Source organism: Sabethes cyaneus, chromosome 1 (genome assembly GCF_943734655.1).
Source record: "Sabethes cyaneus chromosome 1, idSabCyanKW18_F2, whole genome shotgun sequence".
NCBI lineage: Eukaryota > Metazoa > Arthropoda > Insecta > Diptera > Culicidae > Sabethes > Sabethes cyaneus.
Window position 1 is genome coordinate 174093618 of NC_071353.1, and position 21163 is coordinate 174114780.

General features: G+C 45.3%; 1 protein-coding gene across 1 annotated transcript; it reads right to left on the reverse strand.

The window, feature by feature from the left end:
* Window positions 1-1431: 1431 nt before the first annotated feature.
* LOC128732819 (histone-lysine N-methyltransferase Suv4-20) lies at window positions 1432-17286 on the reverse strand. Its single transcript, XM_053826223.1, has 2 exons — window positions 16492-17286; window positions 1432-16423 (listed from the first exon to the last, which is right to left on the reverse strand). Exons 1-2 carry the CDS (start codon window positions 16918-16920, stop codon window positions 12902-12904), a joined length of 3951 nt encoding a protein of 1316 aa, XP_053682198.1. The 5' UTR covers window positions 16921-17286; the 3' UTR covers window positions 1432-12901.
* Window positions 17287-21163: the final 3877 nt, after the last annotated feature.

The window sequence follows — 21163 nt, forward strand, 5'->3', positions numbered from 1 at the left end:
CTGCTACCCGATGATGCTCTCCGCTACACGGTTTGGCTGTTTAGATAATGTTCCAACAGTCCTCGAGATGGATTTTGTCCAGCACGTCATCTGCTGGCAATGCAGCTTTGAATGAATGCCTGTAGTTTATGGCGACGCCTGGCTGCTTCAGCCGCGCAAGATTTAACCGAGGTTGGTGTCGGTACCGAATTGTTGTTTACGGAGAATTTCGGGCGCATCTTAACCATCACTGGGTAGTGGTCAGGATCAAGGTTAGCACTTTGATAAGATCTGACGTCAATGATGTCGGCGAAGTGCCGACAGTCGATCTGCAATTCTGTCTGTTTTGGTGCCCTCTAACTGTGCGTAGAATTCGTCATCCGGTACTTCTCAGGTGAGGAATGCGCACGTTGATGACGCGTATGTTGAAGAACCAGCCCAATGGCTAAACATGCACATTTAAGGATTGATTCGTTTCCGCATCTTACTATGCAAGTCGTACCCAGATTGTGTGTGTTGCCGCAGCTCTGGTAGATGATATGTCCATCTCTGAACGTACATACCGTTAAACCTTTCCTGCACATCTTCTGCAACGCTACGACCCCGAACTTGCGGATCTTCAATACGTCGGCGAGCACTTGAGTGCTCCCTTGTTGAGAGTTGAGAGATCGGCAGTTCCACGTCCCAAGTTTCCTCCTGTCTCGTCGAAGGACCAAGGAAGCCCAAAAGAGTCTTGCTTTCCTGTCAGCTACGACCTTGGCTATCGCCGGGGTTAATTATCCGATCTCCACCAAAGTTGCTCGTGTCCCACCTAGCGCTTCCCCGTCGTATTGTTTTGCAAAGATCTACCGACAGTTGGTCCTATTCAAGCCCATCGAGGATGGCAAGTTTACATTCTTGTATGATGTCACCATCGACGGTCGCTGCCTAGGAAGCAAATACTAGCGAGCAATTGCATGCATCGCACAAAACAAGCAACAATGTGTCCAATAAAAATGAAACCAGTCACAACAATTTCGTTCCAATGCTGGCTGGTGACATCACTGTACAGCAGCCGTGACAGAACCGTTCAACTTGTCCTTTCGGAAGGAACCTGTAGTGTCGTACCTACGTGGCACGTGCCAGCCTGAAATCCTGAACCCTAAAAGGTTCCTTCATTCAAGCACTTGGTGAAAGCTAAATTGAAAATAAATTATTTTCGTGACGACCGAAGAGCTACCTAGCAGACAAGCAAAAAAACATAAATCGAACTTGATTCGCCACCCTGTCACTGTCAATCATTTCCACCCGAAAACGTCTGTGCAGCACGATAAACTTAACCTAGGTATCGGTACAAGAAGGATAAGATAAAAAATAAAGCTCGAATTAAACATGCTATCACGTGTTGCTGTATCACTCCCCTGCGGGGAGCGAAAAGAAACCATCGTTTGCTTGGAAAAGATTTGCGTTTTACTTTAATTTTTCATATATTTCATTATTTTCTCATTGCTAAACCAGCAGTTGGTATTTGTTTCTAGATTTTTTTTTTGCTTCAATTTTTTTTTATTTTCAATGCGGAACAATCGTCCGGGTGTTGTGTATTGGTTTGTTCTTGTTTTTTTCTCTATACTACAGACTATGCATGTTTTCTTTTTTTGTTTGTCTCCTGTTTACAAATTCAAGTAATGAATCATATATTTCAAATTCTATGTCTCCATCAGTTACTCTGCTTACGGTTCAGTGTGTATGCTGCTTTTTTACTTCTTTGTTTTGCATGTAATAGGTTCTTACGCATTTAGTGAATGATTATTACCATTTTACAAAGTTGCATTAACTTAGCTTAACCTTTTTTCTTTTTTCGTTAATAATTGTTTAATCTTTATTTATGTTGTTTTTATCACAAAATTATTTATCATAGTGCTTTCCGCTTGATTACTAATGCTATTTTACACATGTTTTGCAAAGTTTGCCATCATTCTCCCGACCGTTTGTCCATCGTTGACAGGAGAAAGCAGAACAGAACGTCGCAACCCCGCCCGCCCGCCTGGAGGAGGCGGTGTGTGCCCGTCCCAATTTCACAGTACAACGAAAAAAAAAGTAAGTTTTCTTCTTCTGCTACGCGTATAACATTGTTGTATTCTATCGACCTAGCTAAGATTTTTACACATTTTGCTCCTACACAGATCGAGCACACTTTCCTACAAACTGTACAAACTACTATCTACACGAACGAATACAACGCCGGACGCGCGCGCCTCCCGGTAGTTCCCCCGCAATGGGAATGCCTCTTATTCTATGCTGTCTGCTTTTTCCTCTCCTGTTCGACACCGTTGCTGCGGTAGCTGTTCTACTTTTATTTTAATATGTGTTTTTATTTTATGCTGGCAGTACTAGGTAAAAATCTTATTCAATGTACCTCGATACATTCTAGATAAATGTTAAGTTTAACGATGTCGCCTTTTCTCTCTCTCTCTCTCTCTCTCTCTCTCTCTCTGTATTACGTTAAACACCACATCAGTTGCTATATTCCTCCTGTTTCGGGTTTAGATCAGTCAGCAAAAAAGCATTTTATGGTGCGTGCCTGGTGGCCTACCTTTCGCCATTCCCCCATCATAATGGGCATTCTAAGGGCAACAAAACTGACGGACTAAATGCACTATCCAAGCGTTTTCCGGCCACATAGATCGGGGGTGAGAAACCGGAAAAGGATACAAAGCCTCGAAAACAAAAATCAAAATATCCGGTGGGCGAGTATACGAAAACGATACCAGCCGTAAAAGGGGGTCTTAATAGATGGAAAACCGACTCAACTAGTCGGGCTCTTACTAAGTAGAACGAAGCGGAGATTACGCAGCTCAAAACTGGACCCTAAGGCCACCCTCCAGTCAGATATAAACATTTTAAATAACCAAGCTGTCACTTGCGTTGCGCATCGAGTAGGCTGTGCAGTGATTTGTTTATAAGGTCCGTAAGTACATTTTTCTCATATCTCGTGTGATAACTATGAATGTTCGAGTATTTTTTTGTTTGCAGAATATCCACAACTCTCTTAATTTAGCGGTTCCTCGTAAATCTGAGTGAAACGATGACGATCGACAACCATACCTGGAAATGCTTCACCTTCATGTACATACTAGAGTAGCTAATAGCTGGGAAGTGCGAACTTGTCCTAATTTGTCCTTCGGAGCGACATTTGGAGGAACATTCTGCTACGAAGAGGTCATGGTTGAATTCATAGACTAATATGGTTGATGGCCCTCGCCATCAGGATGTCAGCTACATGAATTGCTCGGCACAGATTCCTCCTGGTTGCTTCGTAAGGGATTGATTGTTTTTCCTGGAGAAAGACACAGCTAAACTGAAACTCTCAATCGCCACGAACAGCGGAAGTCGGCTCGATTCTAGATTACGACCGGGCTCGATCCGATCAGAAACAACCCGATCGACATGTGTTCTAGCATACGTTGTATTCCGATCGAAGTAAAATTTCTGATCGGATCCAGTCCCGATCGGTATGTACGATAGAGGCGAATATAAATACGGAACTGATCAACCGGTATACTGCCGGTGGAAGCATAACTGTCTCATGTACATTACATCTACTTCAGGGGCGATAAAAAGGGAGAACACGGAGTCGGTTGCGAAGCAACAGCATCAAGTTATCTGGTGGAGCTCTGCAGGTTACCGAGTATGTGAGTGAGCAATTAAGGGCAAATTCTTCAACTTCTTGATCACAATTCTTGATGGCTGTGGAGCCATCAAGACAGAAAGAAGTTAAGAAGACAATTAATGAACTGCAAAATGGTAAGGCTCCTGGGAAGGACGGTATGCTTGCTCAACTTCTAAAAGCGCGGAGCTAGTGGCTGTACGAAACAATCCACCGGGTCATTGTCAGGATCTGGGTGGATTAAAAAAAGGGACATTGATTGGAGTGTAAAAGTTATCGAGGCATTACATTGCTCAATTTTTCCTATAAGGTGCTCTCGCATCCTGTTTTATAGACTGAGACCTGTTACAAGTTCTAAATTTCGATTTTCGTGAGCGCCGCTTTGCGGACCAGATATTACCCTGCATCAGTTACTACTTATTATCTGTTTGTGGATTAAGGCGACGTACGAGTCAGTCAAACGAAATGAGCTGTTGCAGAACCGAACCTACCGTCTAAAAAACACAAGTACGAGGAGTACGTGCTTGCCGGCATAGGAGGTTAAGAAAGCAGCTGAGCTGGGAAGGAGCAGCTGAACGAAGCAACTCTCTGGATCATTGTCAGGATCTAGAAGGAAAAACAAACGCCGGAAGAGTGTTTGAATGGCCCCATTCGTCCTATTTTCAAAGAAGAAAATCGTCATTCGGAGTCATTCGTTGGCAAGCACCAAGCTGGTTTTCGTGAGTGTCACTCAACGACGGATCAAATATTTACTCTGCGTCAGTTCGAGTTACCAGACAAGTTCCGGGAGTACAACTTGCAAACGCACTCTGTTTGTGGACTTTGAGGCGGCGTACGATTCAGTCAAATGAGCTGTAGTAGATAATGCTAGAACATGGTTTTCCGACGAAACTAGTTACTAGTTACTGATTCTTGCGACGCTGGATGAGTCAAAATTATGCGTCAGAATAGTAGAATAGCTCAGCCGCTTTCCCGACGTTGAACTAAAGCATTCTTTAACCTGCTATTCAACATTGCCTTGGAAAGTGCAATACGAACGGCAGACGTGGAAAGGAACGGGACTATCATCACGAAATCTCACATGCTTCTTGTCATCGGAATCATCGGAATCAACGGAATCAAAGCAGCGGTTTGTGGGGGTGCCGAGCTGGATGGGGAACGGTATCAAGTAGTAGATGAATTCATATAGCTTGGCACGCCCGTGACATGTTTGACAACGAAGTAAAGCAAGGAATTGCAGCTGCGAATGGGGTTTTCTACGAATTACGTAGCCAGCTGAAGTTCCGTAGTTTGCAAATTCGCACAAACTGGCGTTCTACAGAGCACCAATGATGATTCTTGTATCAAGCAATATGTTCTCAGACAATTTTACTACCGTTCTGTACTGTGCTGGAGGACCATAATTCGTCGCCACTAGAGTAAAGAGTAAGCAATATATCAGACAACTAATTCTTTATGAACTTGAAGCTGTGACGCAGCGCGCGGAGGGCATTCGCGCCCTTGCCGTGTTCGAGTCCCTACTAGCACAGTTGTTATAAACTAGTTGTAGTAACCGATTAATGACTAATTTCAGTCATAAATAGGTTGCAGCAACCAGAAATGACAAATGTGTTCTACTTGGGGTGGAAGGTGCTACGGACTGAAAGCGGAGAATCAACAGCTACAGGCACTGCTTGGAGAGATCCCTGAGCCGGACGACAATGTGACGAAAACAGTTCTCTTCAACAACCCCAGCGGTACCAGGAACAGCGGGGCTCAACGTGTAAGATGATTCGACCAGATCGAAAGTGATTTGCGACTTCTGAGACGACTGGACTAGGTAATTGGCGACGAGTGGCCCAAGATCGAGTTGAGTGCAGATAACTGCTTAAAACAGTACGGCTCTATGCAGCTGACGACGACGACGGGCACCCTGAAGGAAGCTGCGCACGGAATTCCTCAATTCTTCGGTGGATTAGAAATTGAGAACTGGAGCTTTCGTGTCCAGATGTTTCTAGAGGCGGTGTCTGTGCCACAGGTTCTAACAGAGGAAGTACCCTCGACGGAAGGAGAAAAACAGCTATTTCTAGACCCAAAATCCGAAAAGCCAAGAGTTTGATAGTTGGATTCCTGGCTGATGTAGCTCTGGAAGAGGTCCGGAATAGGCGCGACCGCGAAACTTTGTACTCTCGGATGCAAAGCGCTTGAATGAATTCCGGTTTTGAATTTAAAAGAAGCTGGACGCCAAAAATCGGGGAGCGATCATGTTTGACTATGCTCCAAACGAATATCGTCTCTGGGATAGGAGAAGTAGGACGGCCTTAATTGCTCATGCCGTTCGTTTCGATGAGATTTGTTTTCCATACGCATTCGAATCTAAAAAAGAGCAACCGTTGTTTGCAGTAGCCTGGTTCCGGCCACCTGACGGTGCTGCGCAAAGCAGAAACTGAAGAAGAAGACAGAGAGTAAGGTGGTCTCATCGTTCCGTGCTTTGGGACGGAAGCAACCGACTAAACGAAAAAGAAGTAGCTGACCAAAATGGATATTTTTATGCGGAGTAACAGGCAATCGCTCAGGCAATCGGCTGAAAGTGCTGGTGAAAAACATATTTCCGGCGAAGCACGATGTCGTGGTCATAATGGGCGACGAAAACTACTTGACACTGGACGGAAACGACTGGCAGAGGACCGGGGACTTTACGTCCCCCACCAAGAAGGTAAGCGACGACGTCAAGTGTATCTTCCTAAGAGAATCTTATCTAATCCGAAGAAATTCAAGCCGCTGTTTTTCGAATTGCAACTGCGAAACGAGCCTTCTGTGGCTACGTAGCCAGCCGAAGTCTCGTAGTTTGCAAATTCGCACACTGACTATTGCTCTACGGTACTCTATTCCTTGCGGTGTGGCCCTGTACGGACATGAATCATGGACGCTAAAGGAAGCTGACCGACGAGTGCTAGGAGTGCAGCTCGAGAAGTGCGGAATGATTAAGGACTACGTGGCCAAGCTGGTGACTACGACCAACAGCTTGAGCCTGGAGTTTCGTTACTGATGAAAGTACTCTCCGAATAACACGACCCTATTATTATGGAAATTCAAGCGTCCGGAATGGAATTGACAGAAACCACGACAATCGAAGTCAGGGGAGAACGGAGCATGCTTCACGAGCAAGAAACCAGGACATTTTGAAGTGAATTGTCCGTAGAAACAAGGCACTTCCAAGGCAAAAAGGAAAGTCGCTCTGGGGTGTACTATGCTGAATCAATGTTAAGCTCTTACATGACGAGAAGCGAGGAAACTTCTGAAAGTCCGCAATTGTCTGGATGCAAAATTTGTCAGTTTTTTGTGTTGAACGTTTTCTAAATGTCAACACGCACGATCCACTTGTGTAGTATAGAAGTAATATATTCAAGTATCCAACCGTAGTAGGCATGCCGAGGAAAGTCGACATAATTGACAGTTGTCAACTCAACACATGGAAGGCAACCAAGCAACCGTTGCCGCAGAATAACACTACAGTTCTCAAATTTCGGAATTTACATTTTTTTACAGAAACAAATTTTCTAGTTCAGCGGCAGTTTGTCATACGGAAACTGCTTTCCTGCTGCTGAAGTTTTGGTTTCGTCTACGATGGACAAACGCAATTGTTTACAAAAATCAATGCATGTAAGAGTAATGGTTTTCTTACATTATCCTTTGTCGATTACGAATGGACGATACATAAATATTGATGCCAAGTATTAGTTTAAATGTAATTCGCTTCAAAGTTGGTTATAACGCTGGTTTGTCATGCCTAGGTTGGGAAAGTAGACGAAGACCCGCCGTAGACAAAGCCATCCAGCACCTGGCTTGTTCTCGAAGCATAGAAGAGTGTTTTAGGAATGTTGCTAAATTGACCACAGAAAAACATATTGGAAGTATTGTCCTGTACAGAATAAAAATATGCGTTTTGCGTGTCAACATGCACCAGCCGACACCAGTACCGACTTTTTATGACATTTTCCATGCAAAATAAGCCAATCAAATTTATTAGACTAAATATCCGATCAATAATATATCGAAGAAACCAAAAAAGATTGATAATTTTGGTCGAGATTTCTGCGGCAGTACGCAGAAGTGTACAACGAGCTCCCGAGATGCTTCTTGTTTCGACGCCATTTTAAGCTAAACTGAGCAAGCATAAACGGGCAAGCATAAAATCCTTGTATTGCGCGCCAGTATGAAAGTGGAACTATTCGAGTTCGGCGAGCAATCGCACTTATTTGCACAGAAATTGAAGAGATGTAACTCGTTATAAGATTTTATCCATTAAGACAATTTTTATGTCAATACAATGAGTCGCTAACCCCTTCGAAGGTTCTCTTCGTGTCTGCTCTCTTCCGCTTACCACGGCAATGCAAATACACTTTAACCCTCTAATGCAGTGATGGCCCTTTGAGATGATTCGTGCGGTCCGTGGACTGATGGTGGACTTTTGAATAAATAATGCGCTCAGTTTAGTCGCAATGCTTCGTGCATGTTGTGGATCTGAATGCTTTCCGCCTGTTAATGCTTGTGATGATTCCTAGAAAATTGTTTTTTCTGCCGTATATTTTCTGCGCACGAATGGACCAGAGGTCATTGCGGCCCGCGGCATTCATGGGGCGATCTGATTTGGCCCGGACAATGCCTATGCCAAAGCCAAGAATTTAGGGAAAAACCGAAAAAAACATATTACGTGAATATTCTCTTTATCACTTTTGAAGAAAAAAGACATCTAGAACAAAATGATTGACCTCAAATTTTCTTCTGTGTCTAATTTACATGCTTTATTTCAATTCTGTAATAATTTTGGATTTAAAAAATATCAGGGGTAAAGTGTTAAGCATGAAAAACGAAAAAAGGAAATTGGACTATTTCTTACCTGGCGCTTCTCCAGATAATTATTCTTGCATGAAAATCAAAATTTGAGCTTCCTTTGAGTGTGCTTTCATGGAAAAATAGTCATTAGTTTGATCGCATCGTTTTTACGATGTTACCCGTTACAGGGTTAACACATCAACTTTGCATTAATCGGTTGCTGGCGTCTTTTTTAGTTAGCGCAAATCTTGGAGATGAATGGGGAGAAAACTGTTTTTTTATTTCAACGAATGTACTGACCTCACAAAAAATAGATAGTCGCGGAGTAGCAAGCCTTGTATATTTTAGTCGTGAACAAATCAAGCTGTCACTTGCGCGTGGCACATCGAGTAGGCTGTGGGTGTGCCAGTGATGTGTTTTATAAATTGCAAAAATCAAACCCTGCACATCAAACCCTGCAAGTGATCGACAATAAATTAGCCCTCCTTAACAAAGGGTTAAATTTCGCAACTCTACCGTCTTCTGCTCCAATTGCAGACATTATAAATAGTGTTGAAAGTGTGGTCCAATACCAGGATCTTCCGTCTAAATCAGCCATTCATGATTCATGGTAAATGAAGATCCGTACGAAAAGTGTAAATTCAAAAATGAAAAAGCCAAAGATCCTGTCAACACTATGATAGATGAGGCTAACGTTGTTCGACAAAAAGTGGCCCGGCTAATGGGGGATGAAAAACTTTACGTACCAAACCCGAAGGTCGCTTCACTGTAATGCTTACTCAAAATCCATAAGAATCCACTGTCTATGCGTCCAATTTTGTCAAACATCTACCGTACACCAACCGAGAAAATGGCTGCTTGGCTGGTCGATGAGATCAAACGATATCCTGTGACTCACGGCAAGGGTGTAAACAATTCGATAGAGCTTGTAGATCAGATCAAAGACCTCGAGGTACGTCACAGTGAGATCATGGTACCGTTCGATGTTGCCTGTCTGTTTCCCAGTGTAACCGTTGAACCACACTTCGAACCACATTGCGGGACATCTCTTTTTGGCACAGCTGTGTATGAAGCAAAATTTGTTCAAGTTTCGGGGGAAGTTTTACAAACAATACTTTGGCCTTAGCATGGGAAGTAAGCTTTCACCGCTATTTGTCACAAACGCTCAACCTACTGAACTCGAAACACGACTCGATCAGATTTACGGTTGAAAAAGAACAAAACGGTACACTCTCGTTTTTAGATCTTCTCATCTCAATAAAGGAAGACAAAGCCTTGAAATTTTTCCGTAAACCAACTTCAACAGACCGTTTCATAACATTCGACTCCAACCATTTTGGAGCCTAAAAGCAAGCAGCATTCCACTCGATGGCCCAACGTATTTTCAATATACCGTCGGAAAAAGAAGAGTTTGATGCGGAAAGAGAGAAAATACACAAAATCGCCCCGAACAGAATGGATATGACAGAATCTTTGTGAACAAAATGCTGCGGAAACATGAACGGAAAAGACACCGACAGAATGCAACAACTCTTCAACCAGAGAGCGATGAGAAAGTTAGGATCAGCCCACCGTTTTATCCAATTATTACAAACTCGATCAAAAACATCCTACACCAACATGGATTTGCGACAGCCATCGAAAGCTGCTGCACACTACGGGAAATGTTGTGCAACCTCAAAGACAAAATCCCGCTTGAGGAACAATTCCGAATATATCAAATTCCATGCCAAGAGTGCCCCGACAAACACGTTGCAGATTCAAAATTAGACTGAGGGAACACAGGAAGGCCGTGCAGCACAGTCGATCATGTGACTCTAGTGTAGCAGCGCATAGTGAAGAATTACGGCGAATACGTGTTTGTGTCTTGTCCATCAATTTTCGTAATGATGAATTAGGCTGTTCCCAATGAGACCAAAATCGACCAGATTGGTCCAATCGCTGAGAAACGTTGCCGGGTCGTTCAGCACATTCACGAAATTCTAAACTTCGAAACTCATCGAAATATGTCCACGGCAGATAAGCTGCCCGTGAATAACAAAAACGTGTCATGTTCCATTTCATTTTTGGGCACACGACAGCAAGCATTTAACAAAAGATGAATCTCTGACTTCAAATTAAATTCCCTGACATTCGTTAACTTTTCTAGGTTGCAACGAATTTCCAGATTCCGTGTTCATAGGGATGTTCCAGGTAATAGACAACGGCCTGCAAACTGTCGAGCGGAAGAAATAATTCGTGACCTGCTGAACAAGGCAATTATTCGACAACTTGAACCCATCGTTGAACTCGAACTCGAAGGCTAGAGGATGGATACTCCAAAAGGCTTTGAAATGTCGTATCCGGTAAATTCGTCTGGACAGGAAGAGTATTCCCGAGGTGAAGAGCCTGAAAGGCTTAGGAGCAACGTTAACTAGAAATCTCCGATTCCAAACCCACGCCAAGATCGTCAAGAACTTTTAGGACAGAGGATTCCAGGAGGAACGAGTAAGACGTTGATGTACATTGCCAAGGCCTTCCGGAAATCCTTCCGGTGATTTTCCATGGACGGGGCATTGTCGGCAGAAGCGAAACTGGAGCCTTTCGGATCAATCCGCCGTTAGTACTGTGAGCTGAATCCGGAGAGTTTCCTTTCCAGCTGTTGGTATATCAGAAACTTGTCGCTAAATCATCCAAGCCGGTGGAGAAAAAAGCACTATCCATTTTCCCTTCCCAGTGCTAATCAGGAGGAACTGGAACTCTGCAGTGCCGACAGCAGACTGGTCGATTAAAGGTCAATTCAAAGTCGGGGATGCATCAAGTAAAGCTAGAGTGCAATCCACGGCCTTACCCACGTGTTCACGGATGGTCCCCCGGATGAAGAACTGGATGCTCTAAAGTCAAGTGTGACCCGAGACAGAACAATCATCTTCACGACGGACTCAGCAAGCTGCGTCTCAGCAATTCAAGAGAATATCACCAACCATCACCTTGGAACAGAACGGCTCAAATAGAAATGGACCGAAAGGATGCTGTGCTGTGTCGAATACCAGGAATCCCAGGAAATATCGAAGCTGATTCGATGGCCAACAGACAAAGGAAGAGAAAGCACAATAGGACGAGAAGAATCGAAGTGAGCCTGAGCAGAGCAGCTTGACCCGGTTGAGGATCGGGCATACCCTACTGATTGAAAAACGAGATGCGAATGCGTGCTGTGTGGAACACAGTTCTCGGTGGAACAAGCAGAAACCTTAATTTAGAGTTTGATATCTGCGAAATAGTATGCTTTGATGACGATAGGGAAGATAGAGTATTAACATTTGTGAAATCTAGCGAGCTGAATGACCCTTCAGATTAAAGGCTCTATAACAAAAGCAAACTAAACTGAACTGTTTTTTCACTAATCGAAACGAAGGAAAACGCATCTCCCAGACTTGGGAAGCAAAAATGTGCTGGCACGTAATTGGTTGATTCATCAATTATGACAATGCTTGACGTTTATGCATTCGTAGAAAGATTTCTGACCGAGTGATACAAATACCGTGCGAATTGGTTAAGAACTGACCGAGTTATTAGCGCTCCAAAACCAAAACCTATCCAATCTTGAGCTGCGCAGTCTTCGGATTAGTGTGGATAGTGTGAAGTCACCGAATTCGGGTGAACCTGCCTGCCTGCGTCTGTCCTGCAGTTGCCCAGATTTAGGAAATTCTGACGGGATTTTCTACACACAAAAAATATATGTTTTCGATATAACCTAAAACTATACAGTGGCGTGGTTAGAACACATTCATCTTCTAGGCTTTCTAGGCTTCGTACTTTTCTTCTCTCAACTGTTTGTAGTATCGTCAACGTCACGTTTCGGTGACAAACTTGTATCTTCTGTGCTTTAACGGAGAAGAAAGTAAGAATAAATTGTATGGTTTTTGTTTCCTCAATACCTAGTAGCTACTATATTTACAGTGTATATTTTTGCCTATACGTCCGATGATGATGATAATAACAGATGAACCGAATTGTAAATAAAATGAAAATCTGAATTCAGACGCTCAGAATTTTTTTTTTTCGCTAGTTTGCTAGTTTCCTCATATATTAGGTTTGGATGAAATGAGACTACTTAACGGGGGTAAAATAACTTTTTTTCCTTCTACATCAACGTAAAGCCTATGGTGTTTGTTTGGATGTTGCATGATATTACGGGGTAGGGGGCCCTATATTGGCTACAACTTTCATAAGAACAAGCTTGCTCGCATAGCAGACAGTGACTGAGTGTGTTTGGGTTCAACCACCAGCAAGTAGTACCGCCGTCGTCGTCGTCGGCGACTTCGTCGCTTTGAGTACCACCACACGTAGCAAAGGCGCATTGTTTCCGGCGATATCGTCTGTGGAGGAAAAAGCAGAGCAGAGGTCCGCAGAGGAAAACGGAGGTGTCTATCTATAGTCTATGGTCTGTGGTTGTTCGACTCCGCCACTGGACCCCAGCAGTCAGTTGAAGGTGGCCACACCGGGCACCACCTGGCTAGCGGTTAGGGCCGGCAGTTGTTGATACGGACTGCACTTGGTCGGTGTGGTGCTAACGGGGGGATTGGCTGCCGAAGCGCCCGCCACCGATGGAGACAAGGGCGAATGGTTATGATGATGGTGATGGGGGTGGTGAAGGTGATGCTGTGGATGATGATGATGGTGGTTAGCGTGGGTTAGATGGTGATGACTAAGTTCCCCAAACCCCCGGGAATTTTGGTGACTGTTGAGGTTCAGTTGAATCGTTGTTTGCTGCTGCTGCTGCTGTTGGGGCGACTGTTGCTTTTGCAGTAAGCTTCCCGTGTGCTGAATGACGTTATGCGGGTGCTGAGATTGAGACTCGGATTGAGAGGTGGACATGGTTTGAAACTGGAACAGATTGTGATGGGGATGAACGTTGTTAGTCGGTAGGAAAGAGACGGAGTTTAAACTGTTTGCGAATAGAAGCTGCGATGACTGAGAAGCCGAGGGAGATCGAGAGAACGTACTGGCAGCGTACCCGTTGAAGGTTGGAAACTGAGTTGCGAGGGTGGACCGCGTTGGACTGACAATAACGCCGGGCGTGTTGTTGATCAGCAAGCTGGTGCAGCTGTTGCCGGGCGTGTTTGGGCTAGCGATGGAAGTGTTGAGACTATTTGGCGTTAAACTGACTGCTGGGGACAGTGGCAGTGAGCTGGATGTGGAGGGAGACGACGATGCGGAGATTTTCGCAGTCGGTGGAATGTCGATAGTACGTGTTTCGTTGCCGAATATAAGTCGGAGTCGCTTGGTGGGTGCAGGAAACTGCATCGGCGACCGTTTCTGTGGCGTTAGGTTAGCGGCGGCCGCAGCAGTAACAGCTGCCGTCACCGGCCCTAGTGCAGATGGTTGTAGGATGACCGGTGGCGGTGGCTGTTGCTGCTGCTGCTGCGAGTGGTGGTGGTGCTGTTGGCTAAGCAGCGACGACGACTGATGATGATGATGATGGTGATGATGAGTGTGACGGCGAAGTTCACGCTTGGCTCGCTTGCGATGTCTTCGTGCTTCCTTAGATTTGTGACGTTTCTTACGCTTCTGGGAAAGTCTACTGCTGCAACTGCTGCTGTACGTTAGTTCGTCGTCCAACTCATCCTCCTCATCGTCATCCTCGTAGTCGTCCTCCTCCCGCTCGCTTTCCTCCGCAATACCTTCCACGCGCAGAACCTCGTATTCGGGCTTGTAGTTGTGAGCGCTGCACGTATCGTCGCTTAGACTCGTACCTGATTCAATGATTTCGTCAATCACCGGACTGCGTTTCATGCGTAGCGTCAGCTTTAGGCGTCGTTCGGGCGTCTTTAGCAATGTTTCCGGATTGGGAATGTGACACGCCTGTTGCTGCTTTTGCACTGGAACCTTATTCTCCCAGCTGGAACTACTTTCCGATTCACTTTTCGACACTTTTCGCTTCCGCGACCCAATCACCGCCGTCTTCGAGGCAAGCTGTGCTTCACCACCAACGTTATCTTTGTCTACACTAGCGCTACCACTTCTACTATCTCTAGCTGTTGTTATTATTGGCTTATTACTATTACTTTCACTACCACTAGTACTACCGTTGCTGCTGCTGCCGCTGCTTAGAACGATCACATCTTCGTGTCCGCCGCCTCTGCTACCACTTCTTAACAGTTTATTCTTATTACTTGCATCACAATGGGTTACTTTCGACAGGATCACATCGTCTTCATCTTCCTCTTCTTCTTCTTCGGCATCCAACAGCAGCCGGCGCGGAACACGACCGATTCCGGACCGGCCCAGTCGTTCCAGTTCCTCCGCCTCTTGCACCTGCTTCTGCAGGGCCGCTTCCTCGTCCGCAAGCATAACTCTGGTCTGCAGTTTTTGCTTCCGCCGGTTTCCTCGGTTCGAGCTGTCACCACTGCTGCTGGCGGCTTCGGGCGCGTGCTGCTGCTGGGCTTCCGCCGGTGAAACTGGAGAATCCTCCAGAACTTTGGCTGATTTTGACGGCTGATCGGCTGATGATTGGTTGTCGTCTTCCAGAAGCCGTTTCTTACGGCGCGTCACGCGAGGGCTGAAGTTTTCCGCCGCTGGCGAGTGTCGCGTCGAACGTCGTTTTGTCAAGGCTGCCGGCCGGGGCGAGGAACGTTGTTCCTCTTGCTGCTGCAGAGCCGCTTGGTGTTGGTGGAAGTTTCGCAGCGTGTAGCCGTTGAGAAGGTTGTTTTCCAGGAGATCATTGAACACATAGACGCTGTCGTTGTTGCTGTTGCTGTTGTTCTTTGGCGGATGGCTCTTCGAGAGCGTCGATATCCCACTGCAGCTGCTTTTCGACGCAAACGAGTGGTTGCTGTTGTGGTCGTCGTCAATCACAATGATGTCGTCCTCGGTGCCGACGGCCGTCGCGTTTTTCATGCCACGAGGCATCATTTTACGCTCGGCCGCCGTCGGAACGGACGTTCGAGCCGTTACGAACGACGACGTCGACGAGAGGATGCTGGAGATGTCGGTGTTGGCACTGCTGTTGCTGCTGTACCGGCGCCGGCCGTTCTCCTGCAGAGGCCGCATACTGTTTCGTGTGCTTCTCGGCGGGACCGGTGTGGCCGCTTCCTCAGTAGTCTTCTGGGAGGGGGAATTTTCTGCTGGTGCTGCGGTTGATGGCTGTCTTTTTTCCTCGTTTGAGGGCTGAAATCGCCGGGACGAGCGTGTAGCTCGCTTCTGCGTCAACTCCTCCCCGGAAGGGGACAAAGACTTATCGCTTGGTTTTGAAGGCGTTTTTGGCGTCTCCATCGAGTCCGTCGTAGCGACCACCTTCCGCGGCGAATGACGGCTTTGCTGGGCCAGCAGCATTTCCGCATCATACTTGGTCATTCCCTTCTCGCGAAGCTCCTTCATGCTCAGTGCGGTCAGCGCTGACGGCGGTTCGGTCTTTCCGATCGTCGTTTTGCCATTATCCGCCGTTTGGGTGTTTTTGCTTTTCAGTCTATTCAGTCGATTATCGGTTTCCCTCAGCCGATACCGGACTCCGTTCGGGCTTTGCTCCTCCCCATCTTTGTCTTTGGCGAATGCTCCGGTTCCTCGGCGTTCGCACGTTTCGCACTCGCAATATCGATTATTGTCCCCGAAGAAATCTTCCCCGTAAAAGCAGGTAATCTCCTCGCCAATCTCGATATCGCGCAACACCTTCACGCATGCGGTGTCCCTTCCGGTGGCGACAAACTTGCAGTTCGCCCGGCAGTCGTGATTAATGTACGCAGCCGGTCCCAGCCACAGTTGGGCGCAGTTTTTACGACAGCTGTACATTACCGAGAAGTCGTTTTTGCCCGGATGCAGCAGCATCGCTTCCTCCTTCTCCGTCAGCTCGGCAATGCACCCGACCAAGCATTCAATCTTCTCGTTCTTCAGCCATTTTTTCGTCGAACAAATTTTCGCCCCTTTCTGACCTTCGAGCGAATACCGATAGCAGCCTTCTATCACGAAGCCCGCATTCCGATCGAACACACGCAGGTATCGATAAATCTACAACATCAAAGGAAAGAAAAGCATTAAACCAATCAATCAACCACTGATAAGGACTCGTGACTTACATGTGCTTCCAGTCGCTTCTGCGCCAGTTTGCTCTTATTAAGCACTGCCCGTGGAATCCAGTTCCCCTTCATCAGCTGCTGGTAGCATTTGGCGTAATTTTGGGTGCGGATAAACTCCTCCAGGATGTCCTTGATCGGATCGGTGTTAACCCGCAGCGGTCGATACTTTAGGTTCATCTTGTGCGTTTGAAAGCCAAGAATCGGATCCAATACCAGCCCAGTCGCGAGGTCATCGTTGTCTGAAAGTTCTTTTGGTGTCATCCCGGTTCCGCTGGCCGGTACGGGAAAATAACCTGCCTTCTGCTGACTGCTCCCATTTCCACTACGTGTATGGGCAGTAGCGGTCGCGTGCAATCCGATACTGCCATTGCTACTACTGCTACTGCTACTACTACTGCTGCTGCCATGACCGGTGGATGCTACGACCATTTTTGCAACGGGAGCACTAATTCGACCCGCAGTGTTGCTGCTATCGGTCGTGATTTCCGAGGGTCCACCAGCAGCGTCCACGCGTTGCCTTCGCCGTCGTCGTTTTCTTCTGCCGAGAGCCGCCGGTGCTGCTTTTTTAACGTTCGGGCCAGTGCGCGCCGTTGGTCGCCTTCCAGCGACTCGTCCCAATAACCTGCGCCGTCTGTCTGCTCTGTCACCTTCCGCTTTGGCTCCGCGTGCCTCACCCCCAACGACGGCACTGACCCTTCTGGATGCGGCTATCGCTCTAAACGCTTCGACCGCTGGCTCGAGCGATCCCGCCGCTATCAATAGTGGCGGCAGCTTGGCTGCGATGATCCGATACACAGTTGGTTGTCCCCTTTTCCGTCAATTGGTTTTCTGCAAAAAAAAAATCGAAATTTTATTTCGAACGAATTCGCCTACTTCATTTGATTCGAGATTTTAAATTCGCACTATTCCTGTACTATTCTGTCATTCATTCTTTCTTTTCATCGATTTGCCCTCCTCACACACACACAAACTACAATCTTTCCCGTTCATTCTTCATTCGGAGAAATTACGTCACGGTATTGGTGGAAAAACTTTTCGAACCTAACGCTGCTTGGTATTAGTGCGCTTTTAGTTCAAGTACCAGTGTTTAAATGGCCAACATTGCACAAACATCATGCCGTTCTCTTTCTTCTTTCTGATTCCGACGTTGATTCCTGATGTTTTATTTCATCGGATTCAGCCAGATGGTGACAGCATTTTATCCGACTCCTCTCATCGTAAGAGAATTGCTGTGATAGAACTCACTAGAATTCTCCGCCATAGATATCGCCCAACCGAGTTGCCAGCCGTGCTCGACGCAAGCAAACCCCACAGAAATTCCCTTTTCGAAAGCGCCTGCCAGCGCTGGCTAGACCATCACCATCGTCGTTCGTTCGTTCGTAGGCTGCCGTTGCGTTGTCTGTCTGTCTGTCGTCGTCATACGGTCACTTGAGAAATCAGCAAACAATAATTGTAAAACCCCGGACCGAACCGAGAAGAAAACTGCACAACCTCTTCTTGGACGCAGACCGACGCGAATAAGAAGACCACTAGGTATAGAGGTAGCAGCAGAAAAGAAAGAAAAATATGTACATGTATAATGCGAGCGCACCGTCCGTCCGTCCGTCCGTCGTAGCAAGCACTGAGTTGGTTGTTGGTGAGGAAATTATCATACGCGATTCGATTACGCGAATGGAAGCAAAAATATGGTTTGATTGCTACACATATCACTTCTTTTGTCGAACAAACAAGGGAGAGGCCAGCTTTGGGCGACTGTCGTCGTCGTTCCATCGATTCGGACCAGAGTATTCTGATTGAAATTCAATTAGCCTATAGTAGCAAAACGAAAACCGGAGTGAAACGAACGGTCCAAGGTCTGCGCCCTTGCGTTTTTTTTTCTTCTAAACAGACGGAAAATTCCACTGCTCTCCCTATTATAAACTGCTCCGTAGGTTTTGCGTGGCGTACCTTCAATTTTTCTAGTTCTATCTTCTTCTTGGTTTGCCTTTTCATCGATATCGCTTCTCCTCCCACTCGATTCATTATTCCTTTTCCTTGCGTTGCCAAAAAAATTCACTCCTTCGAAAGCACTTTTTACTCCATGCACTTGTTTAAACTACGAACTTTTCCACTGAATCACACACTAGAACGTCCATTTTTTAAAACTGGAAAAATTGCTCTGCAAAGTGACGCTCTTTATTACACTTTTTCCTTCACTTCTTTTTGGTCGTCGTCATCAGCGTTGTCTTTTTCTTCGACTTGTTAGTTTTCGCCTTCTCCTCAAGTCTCGGTTACTGCTGTTGCGTTGTTGCTGCTGCTGCTGCTTGCTGCGACTATCGTTTCTAACATTTCTCTTTTCTCGCTGGTCTTCTTCTGAAAGGCAAATGACGACGACGACGATGGCAGAAAGACCATCCTCAGCTCAGCGGATGAATGAACATTCTGACGGGAAAAGAGCTAGGATAACCAACACACTCACCCTCCAGTCCAATACGCTGCCAGAAAAGCGAACAATTTTTTCTGTGTGTTTCACCAATTACGACGATCCTGTCGACTCTACTGTCGGATAGTCTCTGCTGTCTGCCGATTGGTGCTGTTTTCTCTCCGACAGGCTAGCAGCTGTGCTGTGATGTGCGTGAAAGACACACGATGCTGTCAGCTGAAGTGTGGCATATTTGTGCATGCATAAATCTGGATTTCAATTCAATGACACTAATAGCGAATTCATAAATTAACCTGGATTCGTGCTAACTCGAACCCGAAATTTATGAACGATACGGGCAGTTTGACAGATCGACCCGTAAACCGTAATGCTAGACAGTTTTAACCTGCGCTTCAAACTGAATGCTGTCAGTTTAACCGAGATGCAATCTCGGTTAATTTATGAACGCTTTGACAGCACTTCGATTAAAACTGAGTGCTAATCGACCTGAACCAGGTTAATTTCTGAATTCGCTATAAGTCGCTTTTTACGCGAAGGATACGTTCCGCGTAAATCAAAACCGCGTAAATTCCGAAATTCGCGTAAAAAAACCGCGTAAATTCCAGAATTCGCGTAAACCAAAATTTCGCGTAAAAAAACTGGATTTTAACACTACGCAAAAAAATAGACGTTTTGAGCACATCCGCGTAAATTCCGAAATTCGTGTAAAAGAACCGCGTAAATTTCAAAATTCGCGTAAAAAAACCGCGTAAATTCCAAAATTTGCGTAAAAAAACCGCGTAAATTCCGAAATTCGCGTAAAAAACCGCGTAAATTCCGAAATTTGCGTAAAAAAATCGCGTAAATTCCAAAATTCGCGTTAAAAAAACAAAATTTCGGGTACAAAAACTGGATTTGAACACTACGCGAAAAATAGACGTTTTGAGCACATCCGCGTAAATTCCGAAAATCGCGTTAAAAAACCGCGTAATTTCGAAATTCGCGTAAAAAAACGCGTAAATTCAGAAAATCGTGTAAAAAAACCGCGTGAATTTCGAAAATCGCGTTAAAAAATCGCGTAAATTCCAAAATTCGCGTAAAAAACCAAAATTTCGCATAAAAAACAGGATTTTAACACTACGCGAAAAAATAGACGTTTTGAGCACATCCGCGTAAATTCCGAAAATCGCGTAAAAAACCGCGTAAATTCCGAAAATCGCGTAAATTCCGGAATTCGCGTAAAAATAGTCGCGTAAAAGGCGACTTCAGTGTACAGTGATTTCATAAATTAATCTGGATTTGTGCTACTCGACCTCGAATTTATTAACGATACACGCAGTTTGACAGATCGATCTGTGAACCATTATACTGTCAGTTTAACCGTGATAAAATTTCGGTTAATTTATGAACGCTTTGACAGCAATTCGACTAAAACTGAACGCTAACTAACCTAAGCTGGGTTATTTTATGAAATCAAATAGTTGGCAGAACATGTCAAACCAGTTGGATAAGGTTTTGTGCACAAAAAGGTTAATAAACTGCTTTTAAGGCAAAGCAAAGAAAATCCGTGAGATTAAACGTCCTTTCTAAGTCTTGACCTTCCTTTATCAATGGATTTCGCAGCCGGGTGCTACAGCACAGGATAGTTACGGGGCTAGTGCAAGAATCTTACTATTTTCAGGCGGTCACGGCAGAAAGTCAATAGGACACCGTCTCTAGTTTCTGATAATAAAGAACAGAAGTTGGCGCTAGTGTTTCATCACTCGTGCCGTGCGTGAGTATGCTTGAAACCATCATTGTTTCCATGTTGAATACAACAGATGTCCATTTGCGCGACAATACATTTACTCAGCGCAGCAACAGTACTCACAAGATGCATCTTAGTTTCTTTTGTGTTTATCGTTAATCGCAATATATATCGTTAAACGTTTGACACTTGAACCAATGAATAGTTGGTAAACATCGTTTTTATGCGATAGCATTCATTTAATTTCTTCGAATTGCAATGTCGCAAACATATTCAACTCCCGGCTTTCGTACGGTATCAAGATGCTATGGAGAGATATAGGAAAAGTTTATTTTTTAGCAAAATTAGGCACAAGTTGTAAAAGTTAAGCATAACAGAGTAGGGTTTATTTCTAATACCCGTCGTAGTAAGTAAAATCATTCCAATTTTCATCATTTATTGGAAGGATTTAACGAATACTCCAAAAGTTATTGTGCTGATTTGACTCAAACACATTTAGCTTCCGATCAATGCACTTTCAATTT